Here is a 26,118-nt window from a genome sequence, read left to right on the forward strand (position 1 = left end):
GATCTACCATGTTTCTCGTGGCTGGTGGGACCTTTAGAGCTTATGAGTTATCTAAAAAAAAAAAAAAAAATTATTTCAGGGTTCCTATTGATCCTGGCCACGGAGATCAGGTTTTTATCGGATCCTGTAATGCCACGCATGTCAAGAAAGCCTTACCGAGTAAATGCCGTATGTAAAGTTTCCTGAGTACCTAAGGAATCGTCCCGTAATACGTTGTCAATGTAACAGCGTTTAGTTCGTACCCGACGTCCCAGCATAGCTTAGTAAAAATAGCCAGCGCTATAGAATAAGAGGCAGCTGCCACATGAGTAACGTGCTGTCGGTGTCTCCTCCAGGCTGCGAGGTGTTAGACGAGGGATGGAAGAGCCGGTACCCTGGGCCTCCTGACACTATAACCACCGAGGTGATCTCCTTTCGGTGGACGTCCCTAATGTAAGGCCGGCTCCTGAACCACACATCAGGGTCGTCTGCCATTTCGTAGATCGAGCCGTCCTCCTCGCTGGTTTCGGGGGTGGCAGTCTCCATCCTGGAGCCCTCTTTGGCGGACAAGTGGTGGCCCGGCAGATGCGAGGTGCCGCGCAGGCGGTACTGAAGAAGGATTCCCTTGAGCCGAGATGGTGCGTGGTTATCTGTGGAGGCCTCTTGGGCCAGGCTCTCGCCGGTATCATCTTTGGCGTCCACCTGTCCATCGCTTTCCTGCGTATCTCCTTCAGATCCCTGCTCGGTCCGAAGACATTCAGGGGCCATCGTAGTGGAAGCTACGGTGAGAAACTGCACCGGCCCACAGTGTCCATTCAGAGAAACCATTCCTTTTCCTAGCAGTAAAGTAAAAAAGTTAAATGTAAAAATAAAAAAATCATAAAAATACAACCTGTGTGTGTAATGATGACCTCATCGTAGTGCGTATGACCTAAGAGGGGTGTCTAGTCCTAAATATCGATACTGTGACATGGGGCAGCTTAACACCCTCCGTACAATAAATGTTGTTGTTATGTGCATTACTCTGCTCTCTTTGGTACTCGCGGAGAGACAGGAATAACGTGGCCGTGGTCCATGTGGGTCTGCAGTTCCTGAGGTCCATTTAAGGCATACAAAATCAAGTAGGACCCACCTGTGATTTTGGGGATCCCCTCTAGTTTTGGCACGGGTAATGTAATCAGTATGCCGAGGTCCGTTCCCACCCAGAGCAAGCCCTGGCACACCAGCAGGGCCGTGACCTTCACATTCTTCTGGCCTGAAGAGAGATGGACCGAGGAGAAGACATGAGACAAGAGCTCCGATGACATCACTCACACTTCACTTTCGTGTCATTACAGGATATTCCTTGTCAGACTATAAAGCTTCCATACACCATCGGGGTAAAAGGTATTAATGGGGACATTACTCTACAGACAATATTAATTACAGGGAGTATTAATGTATGAATGGGGACATTACTCTAGACAGTATTAAAGAGTATTAATGGGAACATTACAGTATAGACAGTATTAAAGACGGGGTATTAATACTGTCTGTAGAGTAATGTCCCCATTAATGATGGAGTATTAATGGGGACATTAGACAATATTAATGGCAGGGAGTATTAATGGGGACATTAGACAGTATTAATGACGGAGTATTAATGGGGACATTACTCTACAGACAGTATTAATGACGGAGTATTATTGGGGACATGACAGACAGTATTAATGGGGACATTACAGACAATATTAATGACGGAGTATTAATGGGGACATTACAGACAGTTTTAATGACGGAGTATTAATGGGGACATTACAGACAATATTAATGACGGAGTATTAATGGGGGCATTACTCTACAGACAATATTAATGACGCAGTATTAATGGGGACATGACAGACAGTATTAATGACTGAGTATTAATGGGGACATTACAGACAATATTAATTACAGGGAGTATTAATGGGGGCATTACTCTACAGACAGTATTAATGACAGGGAGTATTAATGGGGACATTACAGACAGTATTAATGACGGAGTATTAATGGGGACATTACAGACAGTATTAATGACGGAGTATTAATGGGGACATTACTCTACAGGGAGTATTAATGGGGACATTACTCTACAGGGAGTATTAATGGGGACATTACAGACAATATTAATGACGGAGTATTAATGGATACATTACAGACAATATTAATGACGGAGTATTAATGGGGGCATTACTCTACAGACAGTATTAATGACAGGGAGTATTAATGGGGACATTACAGACAGTATTAATGACGGCGTATTAATGGGGACATTACTCTACAGACAGTATTAATGGGGACATTACAGACAATATTAATGACGGAGTACTAATGGGGACATTACAGACAGTATTAATGGGGACATTACAGACAATATTAATGACAGTGAGTACTAATGGGGGCATTACTCTACAGACAGTATTAATGACGGAGTATTAATGGGGACATGACAGACAGTATTAATGGGGACATTACAGACAATATTAATGACGGAGTATTAATGGGGACATTACAGACAGTATTGATGACAGGGAGTATTAATGGGGACAGAGTACACACAGTATTAATGACGGAGTATTAATTTATTAATGGGGCATTACAGACAGTATTAATGACAGGGAGTATTAATGGGGACATTACAGTACATACAGTATTAATGACAGGGAGAATTAATGGGGACATTACAATACATATAGTATCAATGACAGGGAGTATTAATGGGGACATTACAGACAATATTAATGACAGGGAGTATTAATGTCCCCATTAATACTCCATCATTAATATTGTCTGTAATGTCCCCATTAATACTCCGTCATTAATACTGTTTGCACTGTAATGTCCCCATTAATACTCCCTGTCATTAATACTGTCTGTAATGTCCCCATTAATACTCCCTGTCATTAATACTCCCTGTCATTACAGACAATATTAATGACGGAGTATTAATTTATTAATGGGGCATTACAGACAGTATTAATGACGGAGTATTAATGGGGACATTACAGTACATACAGTATTAATGACGGAGTATTACTGGGGACATTACAGACAGTATTAATGACAGGGAGTATTAATGGGGACATTACAGTGCAAACAGTATTAATGACGGAGTATTAATGGGGACATTACAGACAATATTAATGATGGAGTATTAATGGGGACATTAATACTCCCTGTCATTAATATTGTCTGTAATGTCCCCATTAATACTCCCTGTCATTAATATTGTCTGTAATGTCCCCATTAATACTCCGTCATTAATACTGTTTGCACTGTAATGTCCCCATTAATACTCCCTGTCATTAATACTGTCTGTAATGTCCCCATTAATACTCCCTGTCATTAATACTCCCTGTCATTACAGACAATATTAATGACAGGGAGTATTAATGGGGACATTACTCTACAGACAGTATTAATGACAGGGAGCATTGATGTATTAATGGGGACATTACAGTACATACAGTATTAAAGACGGAGTATTAATGGGGGCATTACAGACAATATTAATGACAGGGAGTATTAATGGGGGCATTACAGACAATATTAATGACGGAGTATTAATGGGGACATTACTCTACAGACAGTATTAATGACAGGGAGCATTGATGTATTAATGGGGACATTACAGTACATACAGTATTAATGATGGAGAATTAATGGGGACATTACAATACATATAGTATCAATGACAGGGAGTATTAATGGGGATTTTACAGACAGTATTAAAGACGGAGTATTAATGGGGACATTACAGTACAGACGGTATTAGACAGGGAGTATTAATGACAGACAGTATGAATGGGGACATTACCCTACAGACAGTATTAATGGGGACATTACTTTACAGACAGTATTAATGTGGATATTACTCTACAGACAGTATTAAAGACTGGGAGTATTAATGTATTAATGGGGACATTACAGACAGCATTAATGACGAAGTATTAATGTAATAATGGGGCATTACAGTACATACAGTATTAATGACGGAGTATTAATGGGGCATTACAGTACATGCAGTATTAAAGACAGGGGTATTAATGGGGACATTACAGACAGTATTAAAGACAGGGAGTATTAATGGGGCATTACAGACAGTATTAATGACAGGGAGTATTAATTAAAGACTGGGAGTATTAACGTATTAATGGGGACATTATTCTACAGACAGCATTAATGACGGAATATTAATGTAATAATGGGGCATTACTGAGTATTAATGTAATAACGGGGCAGTACCTGGCAGCAGCAGGGTCCGGGTGGACACGTTGATCTCCTGCAGAAGCTCCAGGGTCTCCGTGTGGAAGAGACGGATGGAGGATCCGGTTGAGAAGGCCATCCACACACCCCCGCCGGCCCTCACCATGTGGGTGACGCTGGAGGCCTCATCCTGCAGAGCCTCGAAGCTCTACAAACAGTGACATTAAGGGGGTAAAAAGCAGTGATATTACCCCAGGCCCCATTATTACCCCATACCTAACATCACAGGTACAGAGACACAAATATAAAAGGAGGACAGACGAGGACAGACGGACGGGGGGTTTCTCCGGCCAACATCGAGTCGTTAAACATAAAGGAAATATGTGGATCCGAAGCCAAAATCGGCTAATTAAGACTTCAGCAAAACTAACAAAATACAGAGAGGTGACCCCTCCGGGCTGCGCGTGATTAAACAGCCATAAATTATATACATTGAAATTCTAAACTCATTAATCCGCTTCTCTGTCTCCCAAAGTCACCAACAGGTCACATCACACAAGAGCCGCCTGGTAACCAATTAGAACGCAGCGCTTCAGCAGTCGTACTCGCTTTTCTTTTAATTTTCAGGGTTGCTTTTTTTTTCAGATTTTTATGACCGTCGTTGAAATTGCATTTCTTTCCGTGGCCCCTCTGGCGATGGAAGGGCCGTTACTTCTGTTTATTAAGTAAAAATTCGTAGATGTCTCTGTGACTGCGGGCCATGCGCCAGATTTGTTTTTTAACCACGGGCCGGGAGAGAATGCTTTTCATTGCGCTGTAATCCTGACATCTTCACGCAGGGAAGAAATGAGTCCTAATGGTTTTTCCCCGAGACAATTTACCAACAATGTTCTAAAAGCAGCCAGTCCCGGGGTGCGGAATCAAGAACCGAAAAAAAGAAATCCAGACGAGGGCCTAATTAATTTACCCCCCGACTCCCCTACTCAAAGCCAATCAATACTTATAATTAAATCCTGGTTAGAAATGTTCCTGCAATAAGCCGTGACCATGTCATTACCAAGCAACTCAATGACCAAACTCAATGAAGCAGAATCCCATTTGTAGTCTGGGTTACTAAGCATGAAGCCACCGATAGGACGAATTCCCCAGGAGGGGAGCGGAAGGGAGGGGAAGAGATGGCTGCGGCGAGAGAGTATCTGGCTTTCACAGAGCTGAATTTCGATTAAATGCAACAAAATAGAAAAAAAAATCATACAAAGGTGGTGGGCCAGCGCGCAGGTGCCAGGGTCAGTCCTCCAAGCAGCCAAGGTCTCTGCACCATCGCGATTGCGCACAGGTGGATCGAGAAGGTTTAAACCATCATAAAAAAAATCTACCTGCACTGCCAAGGGGCTTGGCTAGGGTTTACCACCATCCACCTGTACTGGGCCCATGCCTAGACTACCTGTGCTGCTGAAAGGTCCATCTATGATGTCATCATTCTACCTCATTGGAGAAACTATGTTCCGTCTCCACCATCATGCTTCCTTCTACCCTTCACTATCCCCTAGTCCAACACTCCTCCTCGCTTCTGCCTACCCCACTGGTGTCATCACCCCTAATCCAATGAGTGGGTCCACCTGCCCCTCTACATCTGTGTCTTCTTTCACACAATGTATCTCCACCTCAACCAACATCCATATTACCCTGCGTCTTCCCAACATCTGCCCCCACACTCTGCCCCATTCCACTCCAAAGACAACACTAAATGAATATAATTCCAGAAAAGCCGTTTTTCTTCTTTTTAATGTCTATTCTGGGGCCCCAATCTTTATTCCCCGAGTGCAGACATGTCTTCCGCTCTCACATATCAATAATCTGTAATTATTTGGACAAAATGAACTCCGTAAATTGCCCCCATGGCTGCCAATGGCTGTTAAAACCCCTGAGTGGTTCCGATAGCTGCCGGACCGCTCCGTGCGCTGGCTGCCGGCCGCGTTTTTCCCACTTACTTAAGGCAGGGATAGCGTCCTGATTTGCATATCTAGTTTACCCAACATGCACTGCTGTCATTGCACTTTTTAAGGATGCCAGTCCGGCGCGTGTCTGCGTGCGATAACCCAGGGCTGGCCATGCATTATTCATCAGCATCCGCCGGCAGCTGCCAGAGTTACGACTTGTAATAGATGCAAACTAAGTTTGTGTGTTAAAATATGCAAGTGCGGAAAGAAGAAAAGGAAAGAAAACAGAAGAAAATGAAATCCAGATACAGCGTGAGCAGCAGGAGCTCTACGCCTCCCGGCCCGGGGGGCAGAACACGGACACGCGGTGCAACTTACAGGGCAAGTCTGGGGCTCAAAAGCAACCCCCCGACTGCCACTCCGTAGGGTTACTGCTGCCGTAAACTAAAAGAGGGCTTTACGTTATAAAGCAGGCATTATATCTGCTAGCGATGACATCACACAACTGTGGCTGCCCCCATGCATTCTCAGGGTCTCAGGGTAAATGGGCAGATTCTCAGGGTCACTCAGTCTGGAGCCGACTCCTTCATATTCTCCTCTGATTTAATTATATCTGAGGGATCCCTCCTTGGGTAGGTTATATGCGTTGCGTTTATTATGGTGATGGCGGCAGCCAAATGGTTCTAATAACGTTGCCTTAAAGGTATTCTGGTGACTTCATCCAGAGGTAAAAGGTATTCAGGATGAAGTCACCGGAATACCTTTAAGTCAATGTTATTAGAACTATAAGAAACGCAGCACACATAATCTACCCAGAGCCTACAAACACAAAGAACGCACTGGGGTGAATTACAAAAGGTTTTATAGAACGTCTCGCTGACAACGAAACAACCATTAACGGGAATCTCTGACATAGAACATTAGAGCGCCATCCCCAGGTCTCTATAAGCACTACTTTGTGGGGGTATTCCAGCGGATGAGAGGAGACGTCCAATAAACTGCCAGTTTCCCAAGCCAACTATGATGGACGTTGTAGATGGTCTTCTCCTCACCTGGTCGGCGCTCTCTATGGGAGAAGTTGGGTGTTTGGAGGGTGTACAGGGAGGGAGGAGAGGAGCAGCTATGTCCATACCTGGGTTTTTAGGGTCCTGGGGTCCAACACAGTCACTCGGTTCTGGCAGCTCACCCATATGCAGTCATCAAGGACCAGCATGGCATGTATTGGGCCTCTGCCCACCTTCACAGGGCATGGGTTCCCCGGGTCCCAGAGACCACCTAGAGCATGAGATCAGCTTCATAGATCACATTTTCCATCCACAGAAACCCCAAGCACCCTGAACACACCCCAAATTATCCCTGATACACCCTACAATTTCCTGAAACATCTCAGAAACTGAACTCTACCAAACCCACTCACCCCAATATCCCAATGTGACCGTCAACCCTGCCAAGAGTTGTGCCTCATGAGAGATGCCGGGGAGCCCACACAAGCTAGCCGGCACGTACCTTGTTTTTTGGGGTACAGGACCACGGTGCCATCTTGCAGCCCCGCACACAGAAAGTCTGGGCTATTCCTAAGGCAGAGGACGGGGTGGAGACCTGGACTCTTCACGGCCATTAAACACGGAGTACCTGTGTCCACATTGCCGTACACCATAATACTGCCGGGAAGAGGACGAAATGATGACGTCACACGATTTACTGAACACATCAGTTTAGTTCTGCAAACCCCCTCGGGCTCCATCTCTGACATCATGGCGGCATTTGCACCGATTATCTCAGAACAAGAAGAGATGGAGTTTGTTTCCACTAAGAAATGTATTCTTCATCCCCCTTACCTGCCATCCTGCAGCCCCACGCAGACCGCCGGACACACCGTGGCAGAAATATATTCCTCCTCTTTCTCGGCGCTCTCTGATTGGCTGTGCACATTTTCCACGCACAGGACACGGGACGGCAGCGGGAACGCCTTCATCATGCGCGGAGACGTATGGTTCAGGGAGAAGATCTGGATCTGCCCTACTCCATCCACCTGCCCACCTCCTAACTGCGCATGGAGAGACAGCAAAGTCAGACTGATGTATAACAGAGGAGGCCGCAGGGGGTGCCACGCAGATAATGGGACAAATGAATGAGATCAGCAAACTTACCCATAAATACCCCTGAGGCAGCCAGGTGCTGACCGACGAGAAGCCCAGGAGCGAGGTCTGTACCGGGGTGTGAACCGCTCCTCCCAGCTGCGACAACACAGGGGAGAGAAAACAATCAAAGAGACGGAACGCGGACAATCAAAGAGACGGAACGCGGGATCAATGTCGGGAAACGACGCTCTATGAAAGGAACAAACAGCAAGTTCCGGGGTGGCTGGATCCAGGATCCCCAGGAATACGGCTCCTCCAAGTGACCCGTCACATGCCAGCTGCTGCCAGCCGGAGACCGGCAGCTAAACAGGACAGAGAGAGCCGTCATCAGACACCCTGAGAGCGAGAGATCACCCCCAAGGAACCTAACCTACCACCTCACTATGCAATTATTAACCCTTCGTTTCTAATCACTCCTCTAAAGCTGAAGAATCTTCTGGGAAGGGGCCACATCTGTCCCTTCCACAAAAAAACTGTAAGAAGACAATGAAAAAGAGACATTAACCACAGCCAAGGCCGAGGAGCTTCCAGTAATTTCCTTCCACGGATCTGGATTGATCCAATTTACATTATCTGAGATCACAACTGTCAACCAATTACAATTTGCATTCATTTGATCCCTTTTAGAAAGATGAAAGGAAGGTTTAACCTTGTAAAGGAGGTGAAGCTCACAGCTCAAGGTCACGTTTCATCAACAAATGACGAGGTCCACAGCCAGGAGAAAAAGCAGCGCAGTGCCGGCGGCGAGCCGACAACCAACAGACTAATAGAGGGATCTGCAAAGGTTTCTCCCGCTAACGTTCCGCCGGTCGTCGTCATCGCTGGGAATTTGATGCTCATTGAGAAGCGTGTGAAGCTCGTTGCGGGGCTTCATACAAAGTTTCCTCGTGATGTATTTTGTTACATTATTATTAAATTAAGTTACAGAAGACAATTTATCCAACAGATGTGTCATATCGTACAATGCGGCACGGATCAGCGCTCACTCGGTAGACAGCATACGGCTATGATCTTCAAACAAAACCAAACAACGGAACGGAGAGAAAAGCAGGTAGAATCGTAGCAGAGAGGTGGTTTGGAGTGCGGTGGGAACGTAATATATACACCCGGGGGCAACAGGGCGGTCGAGAGAATCGTAAAAGGTCCCAATATTGGCAGGTTGGGTAGAAGGTCTGTAGCGTGTCGGCTGCTGTAGGGGCCAACCTCTCATACGTTGTGGTAGCCGTGACGGCGTATAATACATTGGATGCTATCAAAACACTTCATGTCGTATAATAAGTCCCAATTCTAAGGTCACCCCCCCCCCCAACAATAAATGTCCTCCAGAAAAGCTCACCAGTGGACAACCAAGTCCCTCGGCAGCGGAAAATGATCCCCACGCAGCCCATGACCCTGGATTCCTTCCCTTATCCCGTACTCTGTGCCCCAGGATGAGGAGTGATGGTGTCTCACCTGCAAGTCCGAAGCTTTGGTGGAGAAGGCTGGCAGGCGGCAGACCAAGGTAGGCGACCAAAAAGCAGCCTTGGCTTTCTTCTCCTCCTCTGGACACAACCATCCCGGCTGGTTCTCTTCTCCTTTTAAAGGGGAAGAAGGGGAGTCATTATCCTGGCAGCAAACATCAAATTCTACCGGAGGCAGCCAAAGCGGCCCCCTCCACCACACGAAAGGGCTTCAGGATATAATCCGGAATATTACCCCTCCATCCCACGCAGGAACCAGGCGTCGCATTAATACACAAACCTGAAGAAATTAGGCTATAGTCCTAAGCGCGTGAGAAAGGACCTCTATGGATTCACATGGACCGGTAGCCCCGGCACTGAATATTCCCGCATACGACGCCTGCCGCGGCTTAACCTATCAGAACACAGAAGCACCCGGTCCGGGAGACGTAGAAACAGCTATTTATAGCCAACAAAACGGGGGCAAAACCCAGAGATTTACCAAACCGCAGCCAGAACACGACTGGGGGTCTCAGCCGCTTCTACCTTGCTTCTTACTCTCTCCGGGGGCTTCACCAGGACAGAACCCGGCGGCAGAGACCCGACATGAACACCACGGATAGACAGGCCACTGGGGGGTATTACCGGCTCGTCCCGAGGGCAGAAAGTAAGCAAACTTCTGCCACTAAAAGGGTTAAACGTTCTTCACCCGGAATCGGTTATAAAGTCAAACCCGTGATGGGAAAACATGAACGCGAACGCTCAGAAACGCTTGGTTTTTACGCACAGCAAGGAATAAAGTAAGAAAAGTTAGTTTCAAAGTCTTTCTTTAGTATAAATCTCCGAGCCGGCAAGGGCTCCTAATCCAGAGCTATTACCGTGCGAAAAATGCAGTTTCAATGTATTCAAGAAACACTCAAACGACCTGAAAAAAACCCAAAGCGTTTCACTCCGGGGGATGAAAACATGCGAATGCAAGAAAAGCCGCTCTTAGGGGGGGGGTTTTTTGGTTTTTTTTCTTACATTTAGCCCGGATTTGAAAAACCTCCCAGAGCAAAACCATCAATAAATGAAAATACTAAAGCCACAAGAAAAAGGGGAACGTGAGATTAACCCCTTCAGAAACCCCAGACTCTGAAAGGCTTTGCCCGCTTAATGCAGTTTCTAACGCAGCGAGTTGGCAATCGAGCATAAAAAGCGATTTCTTCCCATTAGAGGCGAACGGTCTTTCTAACGCAGTCACGCTCCCCTCCGGAGGAGAAAGACCCGGAGAGACGGTTAAACGGGACGGAGCGCAATCAGCCGGCATTAAACCAGCTTCCGAGATGATTTTAAACAGATTTCCTCCCATTAAACGTCTCAGCGGCGCCCGGAGAAAGCGGAAGAAAGAGAATGGAGAGAGAGAAAGGAGGCTGAAGCTTTAAACAGCCCCGATGAGGCAGGAGAAGCCTTTACTCTCCAGCCCATCTCCTATTCCCGCTACGCTCACTCGAACGCTCACTCACTCACTCACACGCTCGCTGCTAAAATGCGATTTTCTAGAGTCTCTCTCTATCCGCGTTCGTCATGCGCGGCTTTCAGAAGGAGCCGGGCCGCCCACTGGAGATTATGAAGGAAAAGCAGAGGCGGAAAATAATGATAATTCAGCTCACGGTAAGAACGGCCAATGGAAGCTGCGATCCCACTCGGTAAATTGTCCCGGAGCCGCGGATTAGGGCCGGGAGGCAGGTGAGCCGTAGCTCTGCAGACGGCGATTAATCTCAGTACCCGTGGCTCATAATACCCGCCGCGCCCCCACTTACTCAGCGCGATCTTGGCTAAGTGCATTCGGTTCACCCAGGTGATTTTACTCAGCGGGTTCGGAGTGATGAAAAGCGCCATGAAGCTCAGGGGCCGGCCGGACCTGGAATGGAAGCAAGTGGAGAAATCAGGGGTTAAAGAAAAGCTGGACACAGTAATATAAACGCCACCCAGCACTGTATACAGTAATATAACCCCCCCCAGCGCTATATACAGTAATATAACCCCCCTCAGTGCTAAAAACAGCAGAATATTTTTAATCTGATACGAGGAATAAAAATTAGTAACGATGGGGCCGACCGAATCATGAAAGCCTATATATTTAAGAAAATAGCAGATTAAGAGTCGCTGGAAATATTCCCGTTATGGGGGGCACTCATTCTCGCTGGTTTCTGGGCTGGTTTCTAGGCAAAGTGGGTAACGAGGTTTGCGGAGAGACTCAGGAGCTTCATTTAAGGATGTGAATAGAGTTCCGAGTCATATAACAGTCAATAACACACAATGAGAATATAACGCTGGATGAGAATATATAACGCACGATGAGAATATATAACGCAGGATGAGAATATATAACGCACGATGAGAATATATAACGCACGGTGAGAATATATAACGCGGGATGAGAGTATATAACGCGGGATGAGAGTATATAACGCGGGATGAGAATATATAACGCAGGATGAGAATATATAACGCGGGATGAGAATATATAACGCGAAATGAGAATATATAGCGCACGGTGAGAATATATAACGCACGGTGAGAATATATAACGCACGGTGAGAATATATAACGCACGGTGAGAATATATAACGCGGGATGAGAATATATAACGCACGGTGAGAATATATAACGCACGGTGAGAATATATAACGCACGGTGAGAATATATAACGCAGGATGAGAATATATAACGCAGGATGAGAATATATAACGCGGGATGAGAATATATAACGCGGGATGAGAATATATAACGCGGGATGAGAATATATAACGCGGGATGAGAATATATAACACACGATGAGAATATAACGCACGATGAGAATATATAACGCGGGATGAGAATATATAACGCGGGATGAGAATATATAACACACGATGAGAATATAACGCACGATGAGAATATATAACGCACGGTGAGCATATATAACGCACGGTGAGCATATATAACGCGGGGTGAGAATATAAAACGCACGATGAGAATATATAACGCGTGGTGAGAATATAACGCACGATGAGAATACAGACGGCCCTCCGCCATCCCCAAACCGCACACTTCCAGCAGTAATTCAAGTAACGATAGGTAAATATCGCAGGCGTCGCACGCAGACGCCTCTCTCCGCTCCTCACCATATGGCAGCTTCTTTACAGATATTTGTAATAAAGGATTTCACACTAAGATTTAACCCGAACAATCCAAAAATGTACATTAAACACTAGAAAACAATGAATTTTAAAGAGCATTTTCACCTAAATCACCCCATTTTGCCTCCTGCGCACGCTGTAACGGCTCTGCCTGTTTCTGGAAACATCTGGCGATCGGCGCCACCAGGTGGCAGAACAGAAATTACCCAACGAACAATCCCAGCCCTCTCAGGGCCACCGAATCACGGGGGGCATTACTGGATCTTCAGCGCCCGTCAACACCGGGGCTCAAAGTGCTGAGTTTGGGTTTTTTAAGGGCAATTTGACCCCCAAACCACCTTATATTTTTTTTTAAAGCATGGACACTATATATACATATATATATCTATATATAATGTCATATTTTTTGTTAATGGAAAAAGGTTGATGGAAATTAAGAGTCCATCCCAAAAACTTACTTGTCCAATTTCCTGGGCAGATGAAGCTGAAGCCGAAGGTGGCATTTGTTGGCCGACTGGATTTCTTCTTCTTTTAGCCGGATGAGCTTCTGCAGGCCGAGGTACCAGTCCTGGGCCACCGTCATGTTCAGATTCTGGGTTCAACAAAAAGTACAGGTTCATGTGACCCCAAAAGCCAAAGAGCTTCAGACTTAAGCTGCCCCCCATCCCAGTGTAAAGATCTCTCTGTATCCCAGTGACTCGGAGGGACTGCAGGACGGACGTCATTCACCTGGTAGGTCCCGTGCAGGGTGCTGATCAGTTGTGTGATCTGCTCCACAATCTCCAGATCTTTCTTCACCTCCTGCAGTTCTTGGTAGAGACGCGGTGACCCCAGAGACACTTTACCTGCGGAGATAAAAGTCTGATTCAGATGACGGGACCCAGAGGCAGAGGAGCTCACGGACAGAGACGGAAGAACAGGGCAAGGAGGACCTGTCAGCAGAAGACATACTCTGGCCAGATGGTGATTGCCTCTTGCTGGGCACTTGAAGTCCTGGGGTGGCCTCCTTCTCCAAGACGTTATCTTCTTGTCCAAACTCTGCCACCAGCAGCTGCAACAATGGAGCGTTCCACTTCATAACGTAGCGAGGGCCAAGAGGTACCAGATTCCCAATATCCGGCTGCCCCCTAAGAAAGAAGATGCTGGGAGGTCAGAGGGGCGTCGAGAACTCAAAGGGAAGCTGCCTTAATGTTTAGTTCAAAGCATGTTAGGTCAATAGAATTCGTCACCAAACGAGACACGGTTGTCCTGCTGGTGGCGCGTGACCATCATGGTCTCTCATTCCTTAAGCCTTGCAAGGTCTTACTTGAAGTTGATGTTGGCGCAGACCAACACATCGTTCAGAAGAAACAGCCTGCGTTCCTTGGACTTTAGGAGCTGCCCCCGTTCCCCATACACCATCTCGGTGAACGTCTCGCACAAAAGAAGCTGGCACTGTCCGGAGCTCAAACTCTGCAAGTTTACGGCAAAAGAGAGAGAGATGAAGACCCGTAAGTGAATGAAGCTTCGCAAGGCTTCCAGGGAGACAACAAGAGCCGCGCTGTGCTACCTCTGCAGACCGGCAGAAGAAGGCCGCGGGGTGTCCAGGCACAGCAAGGACTCACCTTGTAGAGGGAGCTGCGGTCACTGATGCTCTTGCAGAGCTGCTGTATTTCGGCCATTTGGTCGGCCAGACGTTTCTGCTCATTCAGCTTCTCCGCCAGAGTCTCCAACTCCGTGAGGGCCAACTGGAGCGACAGCCGGTCAGGGTGTCCACGCGGGGTGTTCTTCAGCATGTCCTACAGGGCCGGAGAGGAGTGAATCTCTAGCGAGTTAAGGAGGTAAAGTGGAGAAGGAGGTAAGATGGCACAGACGTTACCTGCAGCAGGAGAATAAACTGAGGGAAACGCTGGATGGGTTTCACCATCAGCCCATAGAGAGTGACCCTGTCCGGGCTGGCCGCCTGCTTCTTCTGCAAGAGAAAGAAACAGCAGGGTAGGCAAGGGCAAGAAGACATGAGAGCTTCACTTGTGGGGCAGCGGGGGCAATTCAGTTGGAGGGAGGTGGGAAAGGCTTCTTTGGGAGTTGAATGCGGAGCTGCAGAGAAGCCTCCGATCCGCTCACCTTCAGGAAGTCCAGGAAAGCGGGTTTTGTAAGACAAGCCTTCTTGATGAGCGTCATGGCGTTGGTGAAGTTATTGACGTACTCGCTGTACACATCCAGCACCATAGATTTGGAGAACTGGAAGAGGAATGGGGGAGAGACGTTTGCGTTACGCCGGGGAGGGCTTCCTGCGATGTTACTTTTTGTGCACAGGTTTAAAAGCGTCAACAAAACATGTCCCAAAATAACAATAACGTCCATTTCTGTCCGAAGAAAGAAAGAACACGAGATACATTGTATCCACATAACACCACAATATGATGGGAGAAGGGCCGAGCGGCTCCCGCATCCCACACGAGATACAAAACCACAGATTTACAGAAAAAAGGGCTTTTCCTAACCTGGAAAATATAGATTTCAGATACTTCCTTTTTTAAGAAAAACAAATCATAAAGAAATCATCACAGAAAGGGTCGGTTCGCGCTTCCTCTTTTCTTTTTCCGGACTCGCATCCAGATGTGGCTTTTTCCTACTCTTTTCGGCGGAATGCGCCAGTTTTCCGGTTCTAGGTCTGCGGTTCTATGTTTAGTGACAAAACGCTCATTTTCAGGTATTTACTATAAAAACGTAGCGCTGGAATTTCTGGATATCGCACACAGGCCCCTGCAGTCTGCGTCTGGATCCTGCTCTGGACAGCGGATGTCAATAGGTATTCAGGAACCTTGTTAGTGGTTACCTCCTCTGCTGGAAGGCTGCTCTCTGCATTGACAAACAGCTCCCCTCTACATTCACAGCACGTCCTCTTGTTTTGTCTCGGTACGTATTTAAGGACTTGGATTATTTCCAGGGTTTATGTCTGTCCTGCCACCAGCGCTCCAACCCGGGGCTCATCCCCAGCAGCTGACGTCCCACCTGGCAAGGGCTGCAGGCGAAGCTATCGGTGCTTTTCCTGCATCCCAGCCCGAGATTCCTGTTCAGACCTAATTGCCCGGGGGGAGGGGGGGGCAGGAGCGGCGCTGAGTGATACCCCAAATCAGGGCATGAGTGATTACCCATGATCCCCACGATCACCGCCCACTCACCGATGCTACGAACAGGTCCCCGACCTTCTCCGATGAGTCCCACTCGGCCACGCGGGAGGCCAGTGCGATCTGGAACACGGAGTGACAGTGCAGGATCTCCTTCACTCTGGAGAAGACAAGCTGGCACTTGCGGGCGCTGAGGAGCTTGGGCTCCATCTCTAGGAGTGGGGTCCGGTAATCCTAGTCGGAGTGAGAGGACAGTGTAAGTGAGGCCACGAAGTGTGCGCTGCCCTGTTAGGTGAGCTCACAGGGTATACCCCGCGCAGGCAGGTAAGCAGGCAGGTAAGCAGACGGGACCCGACTCACCTGCAGGACGCGGCGCAGAGACTCCACGTAGCTCTTCTCGCTCTGCACTATGGAGGCCAGAATGTGCCGCCGCAGGATCTGCACGAGACAGAGGTTTGTGGTCTGCGCGGTGGGCCGGGGGTCGGTGCACCGACTTCCAAGACCCCCGCGCTTACCTGCTGGGCGCTAAGTCCCTCCGGCATCGGGCCGAGCTCGGACGCAGGGGGCTTCAGGTCCAAGTCCAATCCACTGATCTCCAGGAATCCCATCTCCTCCTCCTCCGAGTCCCCTGAAAAGAAAAGACACGAAGCCCTGAAGGACGGACGTGGCTCCTGCGGGAGCGGAGGGGAGAAGTGTCACGCAGCAGCGCATGCCCGGGCCGGGTGTCTGATTACCCGAGGAGACGCTCTCCTCTGTCACGCTCTCCTGCTCCCCTTTCTGGTTCTTGGTGCCGCGTCTCCTGAACCAGTTCTTGGCCCCCATCGGCCCGGGCCCCCTCCCTGCTCGCAAATCCATGGAAAGCAGAGATTTGCCCAGGAAGCTGTGCCGGGGTCCGCGTGGTCGCGTGTGCACGGCTCGCCCCGGGCTTGGGTTTCACTCGGAGGCTTTGGTGTCAGTGACTGGGTAGGGGGGAGAGTCACGGGGAGGGAAGTGTGAGCTGTGGTTGCCAGCCTGGAGGAGGAGGAGGGGGAGAGGATTTTGGCCCTTGGAGGATCTGCTGACAGCGCAGCTCTGCTTTGTGACTCAAATGTCACTTCCCTCTCTGCGCTCACAGCGACAAGCGCTCGGCCCCCGTCTACTAAACACAGCTGCCGTCTCTTACCCGCGGTCTCTTTCCGCTGCAGGAATGTTACTTTGCGCATGACTGCGATGCGCGTTTTCTCCAGCCCGTCTTTGGTGCCGCTCCGAGCCGCCTTCATCAGCTGCGTCATCTAAGGGGGCAAAAAAGCAGAGAGCCTGAACCCCAACACCCCGACCGGGGGGCATCAGCATATCGGGGGGGGCATCAGCATATCGGGGTATTACACGTTCATAACGGGCAGAACAAACAATACGATGAAATATAAAGTGTCTAAAGCCAGGAGAGACGGGAGAGACTGTCTAATGAGAAAGAGAGAGTGTGACAGAGTGTGAGAGAGTGTAAGAGAGTGTACACGCTCTACACGGGGAGAGACACACTCTACACGAATACACAACAACTCAACACACAGACGCACACGCATGTGCCGTGAACACTTTACGGCGGGGCAAAGCCGCCTGATGAGGCCAGTTCATTATGTGCGACACGCTTACAACACGTTCTATTCACATGTATCTGGGTGATGCTGCCCGGCAGTGAGACCCATGACTCCCGCGCTACACGGGGGGGGTTCGTTACTGTGTTATTTGGACACGGATGAGTCCCACACGTTTATTATTTAAGGAAGAGGCACCGGGCGTCATCCTCCAGGGCTGGGAAATCCTGGGTTTGCGGCCCCAGAGGGCCGGTTTGTTTAAAGCAGAAGAGACAAAACAGATAAGATTTTAAAAGCATGCAAATTGGGACCCCGTCGCTTTAATAGGGTCCCGAGGAACATGTACCTTCCAGCGGGGGCTCTGTGTCGGCTGGTGGGCATCTCTTCCCCCGACTCTCAGAGCCAGGAGGTCTCTTTTAGTCCTGCTGTACCTCTCCTTTAACCTATTCAGATCTGGAGAAAGCTGAGCGTCGGCCGGGCCAGCATGCAACAAACGCAGCAGAGACGGGTCCGCAGGGAGCAGAGAGACAGAGGACACAGAGAGGCGACAGTGACACACACACCGGGGAGCGAGAGCGCAGCCGTGTCCAAGCGCAGAGAGCAGCGTGCCGTCCGGGACTATAGGCGTCACAGCGCTAAGCGATATCCCGTGACCCATAGGGGAAGGTGGTCAATGCAAGCCCCCCGTACACACACAGGGACTCACCGTCATCACAGAGATCCCCTCCAGTCCTATTTACTGTATGTAAATATGAAACGCGGCCAAGATCCGGACACATATTTATACAGACTTTCTATTCTATGTATTATATTATATATATAGACAAAACCCGGCTGGATGCGAGGATGGGGTACGCGGGATGAGCCGACTGCAGCGTAATATACCCCAATTTAGATGGGTGACCTCTCATTGTGACTGCGGGGCGGAGGACGGGGGAAGCAGCTGCCTGGCAGAGACCCACACGGGGCAAATGTCACGTCTCCCGAATTCCACAGCAGATGAATGCCCTCTAGTGGCGCCACTCGCACCCTACATTATATATATATATATATATACGCTGTATACATATATATATGCTGTGTGTGAGTGTATATATATATATATATATATATATACTGTATTTATATACACACTGTATACATATATATGCTGTGTGTGTGAGTGTATATATATATATATATATATATATATATATATATACTGTATTTATATACACACTGTATACATATATATGCTGTGTGTGTGAGTGTGTATATATATATATATATACTGTATTTATATACACACTGTATACATATATATGTTGTGTGTGTGTGTGTGTGTGTGAGTGTATATATATATATATATATACTGTATTTATATACACACTGTATACATATATATGCTGTGTGTGTATATATATATATATATATATATATATATATATACTGTATTTACATATACACACTGTATACATATATATATATATACTGTATTTACATATACACACTGTATACATATATATGCTGTGTGTGTGAGTGTGTATATATATATATATATATATATACTGTATTTACATATACACACTGTATACATATATATATATATACTGTATTTACATATACACACTGTATACATATATATGCTGTGTGTGTGAGTGTATATATATATATATATATATATATATATATATATACTGTATTTACATATACACACTGTATACATATATATATGCTGTGTGTGTGAGTGTATATATATATACTGTATTTATATACACACTGTATACATATATATGCTGTGTGTGTGAGTGTGTGTATATATATATATATATATATATATATACTGTATTTATATACACACTGTATACATATATATGCTGTGTGTGTGTGTATATATATATATATATACTGTATTTACATATACACACTGTATACATATATATATATACTGTATTTACATATACACACTGTATACATATATATGCTGTGTGTGTGAGTGTGTATATATATATATATATATATATACTGTATTTACATGTACACACTGTATACATATATATGCTGTGTGTGAGAGTGTATATATATATATATATATATATATATACTGTATTTACATATACACACTGTATAGATATATATGCTGTGTGTGAGAGTGTATATATATATATATATATATATATATATATATATATATATACTGTATTTACATATACACACTGTATACATATATATGCTGTGTGTGTGAGTGTGTGTATATATATATATATATATATATATACTGTATATAGCATGTCTCTCAGCAACGAGACAGGAGAGGGTCAGAGAGGTTTGGGGCCTCCAAAGCTGATGATCAGAAGGAACAATATTCGGAATCATTAGTCTATCGCCGTCTCGGCAGGTATTTAAAGCTGCGCGTGGCAGATATGCGGCTCTTTAACATAAGACAAGACCAAGGTGAGAGTAACGCTTGGGTTCCTAAAGCCGCTGGGAAAAAAGGGCCAATTAGAAGGGCGGACGGCCCCATCTGCCGGCAGGTTCTAGGGTTCTTGCTCTCGGAACGTCCATCTCTCTAACAGACCGGAGTCTTCTCGCTCTGCTATATGTGAACTATATGGCTATTGTCAGGGAGACGGCAACATACTTACTGCGTGTCCCGGTGTGGTTTGACCAGAACAGCTTTGGGTCCCAAACCCCTGATGCCCCTCTCTCCTCTCCTGAAGCCCCTCTCCTCCTCTGATGCCCCTCTCTCCTCCCCTGAAGCCTCTCTCCTCCCCTGAAGCCCCTCTCTCCTCTCCTGAAGCCTCTCTCCTCCCCTGAAGCCCCTCTTTCCTCCCCTGATGCCCCTCTTTGCTAGTAGGTCAGAGTGTTTGCTGGTATGGGGGTATCGCAGGGTTCTCCAGCCCTGGAATGACTGAAGTGGATCTTTCGTACATGACGTTAAATCTCACCTTGGGCTGGAAGGCCACGAAGGGTTTGGCCGGTTTGGGCTTCTCTTCCTCCGAGTCCTCGCTGTAGCTCTCAAACTCACTGGAGCTCCAGCCGGTGTCTTCAAACTCTCCTCCGCATCCCTCGGGGCGAACGTTCTCGTAGATCAGGTGGTGCCCCAGCCCTGCGGAGCCAGACGCCGGGAACGTTACGGCACGTTGGTGCTCATCCACGGCCCCAAGGAGCCAGCAGGAAGATGCAAGGAGCCAGGGCTGCCTGGCTCTCGGCATCCGTCTGTCCTCACGAAGCAGTCACTGCTTTACCATTCCCCCTTCCACACGTGTAACATACATGTAACATGAACTCACCGCCCTGGTTCTCATGCTCGCATGGTACATCGTCATAAATTGCCCCTTCCTCTGCGCTGCGGGAGAGCCGCCCCGACGAGAAATCTGAAAAGGGAGCAGCGGAAATTAACTCCAAAAATAACGACCCCCCGTTTTATATAAAGAGAGGCATCCAGGGCCCTCCTGGCCGGACCTCCCCTCAGATCATTTTAAACCTTTAGTGCTGGGGTAATAATATCCCCTCACCTTCTCTGATCAGATCCTGCCCCAGACTGCGGCCCTCCACTCCAGGCTTTCCCGTAGGGTCCCCATTACCAAGCGTCCGGGGGGTCCTAAGGAGGAAACGCAACGGAAATGAGACAATCTCCAGACGTCCAGCGGAGCAGACGGCAGTTAAAGGGTTACCACGCCTGGGCATTTAGGCAGAGCTAAAAAAACAACAACAGCCCCTCTGCCCCGGGGCAACAAGAGCTGCTAACACCGAGAGCGGCAGACTGAAGGGACTGAACTGGAGCAGCGGCCCAGGAGGGGGGCTTGTATACGGTCCGGGGGGGATACGGTCCGGGGGGGGGGATATGGTCCGGGGGGGGATACGGTCCTGGGGGGGATACGGTCCTGGGGGGGATACGGTCCTGGGGGGGGATACGGTCCGGGGGGGATACTGTCCTGGGGGGGGGGATACTGTCCTGGGGGGGCGGAATACGGTCCGGGGGGGGGATACGGTCCTGGGGGGGGATACGGTCCGGGGGGATACTGTCCTGGGGGGGGGGATATGGTCCTGGGGGGGGATACGGTCCTGCCCCTACTGCCCCAAGCTGCCTTTACTTTAACAAATTTCCCCCTAAAGCGACGAATCGTTGCCCCCCAGGACAGGGCTGAAATCAGGGGGCCGCCTCTCATTAGGGTCCCAACAGTACAAAGAGCCGTAGATACATCGTCATCTGCGGTCACTTTAATTGTCGTTCCTCTCCGAGACCAGGTCACTGCAGTCCACTTTTGGTTAACCAACAACTGCGAACGTCACCCAAAGTCACTCTTAATCCGGGAAGCTTCCGTGGCTGCGTAGAGCGACTCTACAGACAACCTTTCAGACATTCCCATCAATAGCAGCCGCGTGACGACGGCCAAAGCCGTGATTCATACAAATAATAGATGCTGGGAGGCGAAACCCGAGCACGAGCCCGCCGAGCCTGTCTGCCGGGAGATCGGGGCGTCTCATTAGCAATTAGATTGCAAAAACTCGGCTAAAATTAACCTTCTGAATAGCGGGAGTGCTGCTGACGGTTCGCAGCACGCAGAGAGTTAATGGATCTCACAGACGGGCGAGCGTCACCGCGTTACCTCCAGGTAGTCTCTGTCGCTCTCGCTCGCCATCCCGGCCGTCTGGCATGAAATCTGCAGCAGCAGGAAGTGGCTGAGAATGGAGACCGGCAGCCTCCCTCCCTCCCCGATCCTCCCCTCCCCGTCTGAGCCCTGCAGGATCTCCCAGACACGACACAGGAGGGCCAGTCCCGGCCACACGGCCCCTCTATCCCAAACCAAAGCCGCTGCCGCCAACACCAACCAACCGGTGACGTTCATTAGCAACCATTAAACCATTACATAAATCATTACATACCAAATCCTTCAATACCTGCCAAGTGTCCCGTTTTAGACCCAAATCCGCCCGTCTCTCGGTTTCACCCCAGGGCCCCATTATCCGGATTACAGAATCCCAGCCGACGGCGTATAAACTACGTGAAACGCGCCGGCGCTGCGGGTGCCGCTCGCCCAGCTGCCGGACGTTGCGCTTCACACAATTAACTCCCCGTCGCGGCTATAAGAGGCTCAGCCGGGGCACGTAAGGCAGACGCGTTTCCTAAACAAACGCCCCGGCCCCGCTCCAGAATTCCTCCACGACTAAAACAAACAGCGAGGAATTTTTGGGGTAGGAGCAGCCGTCCCCGGGGGCCCCCGACGCATCGGATGTTATTTCCTGCTCTGAATGAGGGATTTTGTAATAAAGGGTAATCCGGAGATATTAGTGATTTCCAGCTCCGAATGACTGACACTGTACAGATCTGTACATTACATACGTGTAGCCATACTTTACATACATGTTACATACGTTGCATACGTGTAAACATGCGCTGACTCAAGGATTAGTAGACCCGGCCCGGCCGGTCTCTCCCTGCGAGATCCGAGAGAACGGGTTCAGTTTGGAAATTTGTGTAAAAATGCAGAATGTTAGAATGTTTGGGGGAATTTCTTAACCCCGCGAGCACGACACGCAACCGTAAGCTCCGAGAACCCGATAACGCTCCCCTAACACGCTGGGCGAAGAGGGGCGCTTGCACTGGGGCGAGGGCTTCAATCTGAATATTTATGGGTAAAAATGGTTTTATGGTATAAACAATAGTCGCCAAGAACCCCGGAGTCTGCGTTTGGAGCCACTTACCGGGGGGGGTCCGTCACGGGCGCAGGTTCTGTAAGGGAGAGAGAGAGTTCTGGTTAGCGAGGCTCGGGACACGCGGTGTAAATCGTCACGCGCCGATCTCTTTATTGTGAGGGGGAGAGTTTCTGGGGGCTCCGCGGGTCGCCTCCGCCGGTTATCCACTCAGCGAGCCCAAAGCTTGGGGAGCAGAAGCCGCTCTCGAGTGAGTATGAGTGCAGCTTTCATGATGCCTTCTTGATTATAAATCCCCTGTTTAAGTTCTTTTAGATCTTGTCTGGGCCGACGGCTGAGGAATGCAACTCCCATCACACCTGGAGGCTCGCTGTCTATTATTAGAGCCGCGCCGCACGTTTTAATTAGAGACTCTAATGACACATTCTGAAAATGACAGATGCTGCCGGTCACAGCCGGCCTGCGCTCACTAACCTGCGCGGTCTGCGCTCTCTAACCCGGCCTGCGCTCACTAACCTGCGCGGTCTGCGCTCACTAACCTGCGCGGTCTGCGCTCACTAACCTGCGCGGTCTGCGCTCTCTAACCCGGCCTGCGCTCACTAACCTGCGCGGTCTGCGCTCTCTAACCCGGCCTGCGCTCACTAACCTGCGCGGTCTGCGCTCACTAACCTGCGCGGTCTGCGCTCACTAACCTGCGCGGTCTGCGCTCTCTAACTCGGCCTGCGCTCACTAACCTGCGCGGCCTGCGCTCACTAACCTGCGCGGTCTGCGCTCACTAACCTGCGCGGTCTGCGCTCTCTAACCCGCCGGTGACGCTCACTAACCCGCCGGTGACCCGAGCTGCGGAGGAATTACCGGTACTCGGCGGCAGGTCGTCGGGCCCTTCCTTCCGTGATGGCGGAGGCGAATTGAGCGCGGTGCTGGAGGACGAGGAGATCAGTCTGACCTTTAACCTCTGGCTGGGCGCAGAACCCTCTGCTTCTCCATCGCTGTCAAAATCAAAAGCCTCCCCCACGTCCTCCTCTTCCTCCTTCTGCCGGGAGCAGCCAGTGGGCTCAGGGGTGACATCATCTGAGGGTATGACATCATCATTACATGTTACCTGGATGATCACTTCTCCCTGCTTCTATCACATTAAACATGTACTACGTGTCTCCTGTCTCCTCCCACACGCCGGATACTCCAGAGCTGGGGTGTCCGATTCACACGGAATAAAACATGTTGGGGGTAACACTAGGGCAGGCTTCTCACACATGGTATAAGGTTAAGCAGCCAGCACCGAGCAAATCACACACACACACAGCACCGAGCACATCACACGCACACAGCACCGAGCACATCACATGCACACACAGCACCGAGCACATCATACACGCACAGCACCGAGCACATCATACACACACAGCACCGAGCACATCACACACACACACAGCACCGAGCACATCACATGCACACACAGCACCGAGCACATCATACACGCACACAGCACCGAGCACATCACACGCACACAGCACCGAGCACATCACACACACACAGCACCGAGCACATCACACACAGCACCGAGCACATCACACGCACACAGCACCGAGCACATCATACACGCACACAGCACCGAGCACATCATAGACGCACACAGCACCGAGCACATCACACGCACACAGCACCGAGCACATCATACACGCACACAGCACCGAGCACATCATACACGCACAGCACCGAGCACATCACACATGCACAGGGGGGCACACTCACCGCCGGGTACTGACACAGGGGGGCACACTCACCGCCAGGGTACTGACACAGGGGGCACACTCACAGCCGGGGTACTGACACGGGGGGCACACTCACTGCGGGGGACACTCAGGGTGCTGGGGGGAGCGTGGGGATGTTATTGGGGGACATTAGAGAGCTTTGCTGTTACCGTACCTACTGGCTGGAAGTGAAACCGGGAGCTCCCTGCAGCCTCCATCTTTCCAGAGCTTCAGCCTGAAACACATCGACAGGAGCTAAGCAACTCTCTCCCTACCTGAGGCGCTGCCTGCCCCTGCCCCTGCCTACCCCCCCCCGGCTTCCTGCCCCTGGCTTCCTGCCCCTGCCTGTGCCTAGGTGTGACCAGCCTGGGGTCAGGAGCCTGTTTCCTGCAACAAAGTAATAAAGCTGTCCCCAGATCCCGGAGCCGAGGTGTTTATTTGCCCCGCGTCGGCATCCAGCAGACACCCCGCCTAATAATAACCCGCCGGGGGCCACCGCAGGGCCACAAAACCAGTTACCCAGGTGTAACTTTCACCGGGAACCAGGAGACCGTCCAACAGAGAACATACCCCGAATCAGCGCATTCCGCCCAATAACCACCAAAATCTACAAATTAGTTTGTGGGGCAATTCTCCTGCACTGAATACCCCCGACACACCTGTACACAGATACAGCGTCCCGTCGTCACGGTAATATATATGAGCCGGGGTATATTTTCCTGCTTCGCCCGGTTCGTCATTCTGTAAAATGTCCTGAAACAACAGAATTACCCGTCACGTCTGTATCTGCCTCAGTGTGTTATTTTGTCACGTGTGGACATTCCAGTTATCCCAGTACAAACCATTATGTTAGCGTGTGACTAACCAGTATCATAAAATAACAGGTGGGCAGATACAGGTTTTATTGACGGAACATGTCGGCACCGCCTCTGCCCTGTTATCATTATCCGGCCCCCCTGCATACCGGGGAAGGGGCCCCTGCTTCCAAACACAATGATACAAGGGCCCCAAACCTTCCACGTGTCTCCTAACGTATTATTAATACATACCCCAGAGCCGCTCCATGGGGCCTTACAACCAATACAATCTTCCAGCACCTGCAACCTCATGGGCAGGGCAGGCTGCAGCTTCTGCTCTGATTGGCTGCTGCCTGTCATGT

The 26,118-nt window shown here is 49.1% G+C and overlaps 1 protein-coding gene across 1 annotated transcript; it reads right to left on the bottom strand.

Annotated features, from left to right (window-relative positions):
- Positions 1–279: 279 nt before the first annotated feature.
- On the bottom strand, positions 280–26,116 carry LOC149275690 (rho guanine nucleotide exchange factor 10-like protein). The gene is made up of 28 exons (XM_089504461.1): positions 26,009–26,116; positions 25,619–25,712; positions 23,989–24,279; positions 23,260–23,287; positions 21,069–21,154; positions 20,844–20,927; positions 20,499–20,659; positions 17,918–18,034; positions 17,160–17,268; positions 16,513–16,625; positions 16,358–16,435; positions 16,052–16,231; positions 14,991–15,107; positions 14,746–14,838; positions 14,492–14,665; positions 14,194–14,339; positions 13,839–14,014; positions 13,617–13,732; positions 13,346–13,479; positions 11,526–11,626; positions 9,737–9,858; positions 8,294–8,380; positions 7,982–8,190; positions 7,650–7,804; positions 7,276–7,418; positions 4,243–4,411; positions 1,112–1,234; positions 280–815 (listed from the first exon to the last, which is right to left on the bottom strand). Exons 1-28 carry the CDS (start codon positions 26,114–26,116, stop codon positions 280–282), a joined length of 4,050 nt encoding a protein of 1,349 aa, XP_089360587.1.
- Positions 26,117–26,118: the final 2 nt, after the last annotated feature.

The sequence above is a fragment of the Sceloporus occidentalis genome, unplaced genomic scaffold, assembly GCF_023333645.1.
Source record: "Sceloporus occidentalis isolate IW3139 unplaced genomic scaffold, rSceOcc1.0.p SCAF_271, whole genome shotgun sequence".
Classification (NCBI taxonomy): domain Eukaryota; kingdom Metazoa; phylum Chordata; class Lepidosauria; order Squamata; family Phrynosomatidae; genus Sceloporus; species Sceloporus occidentalis.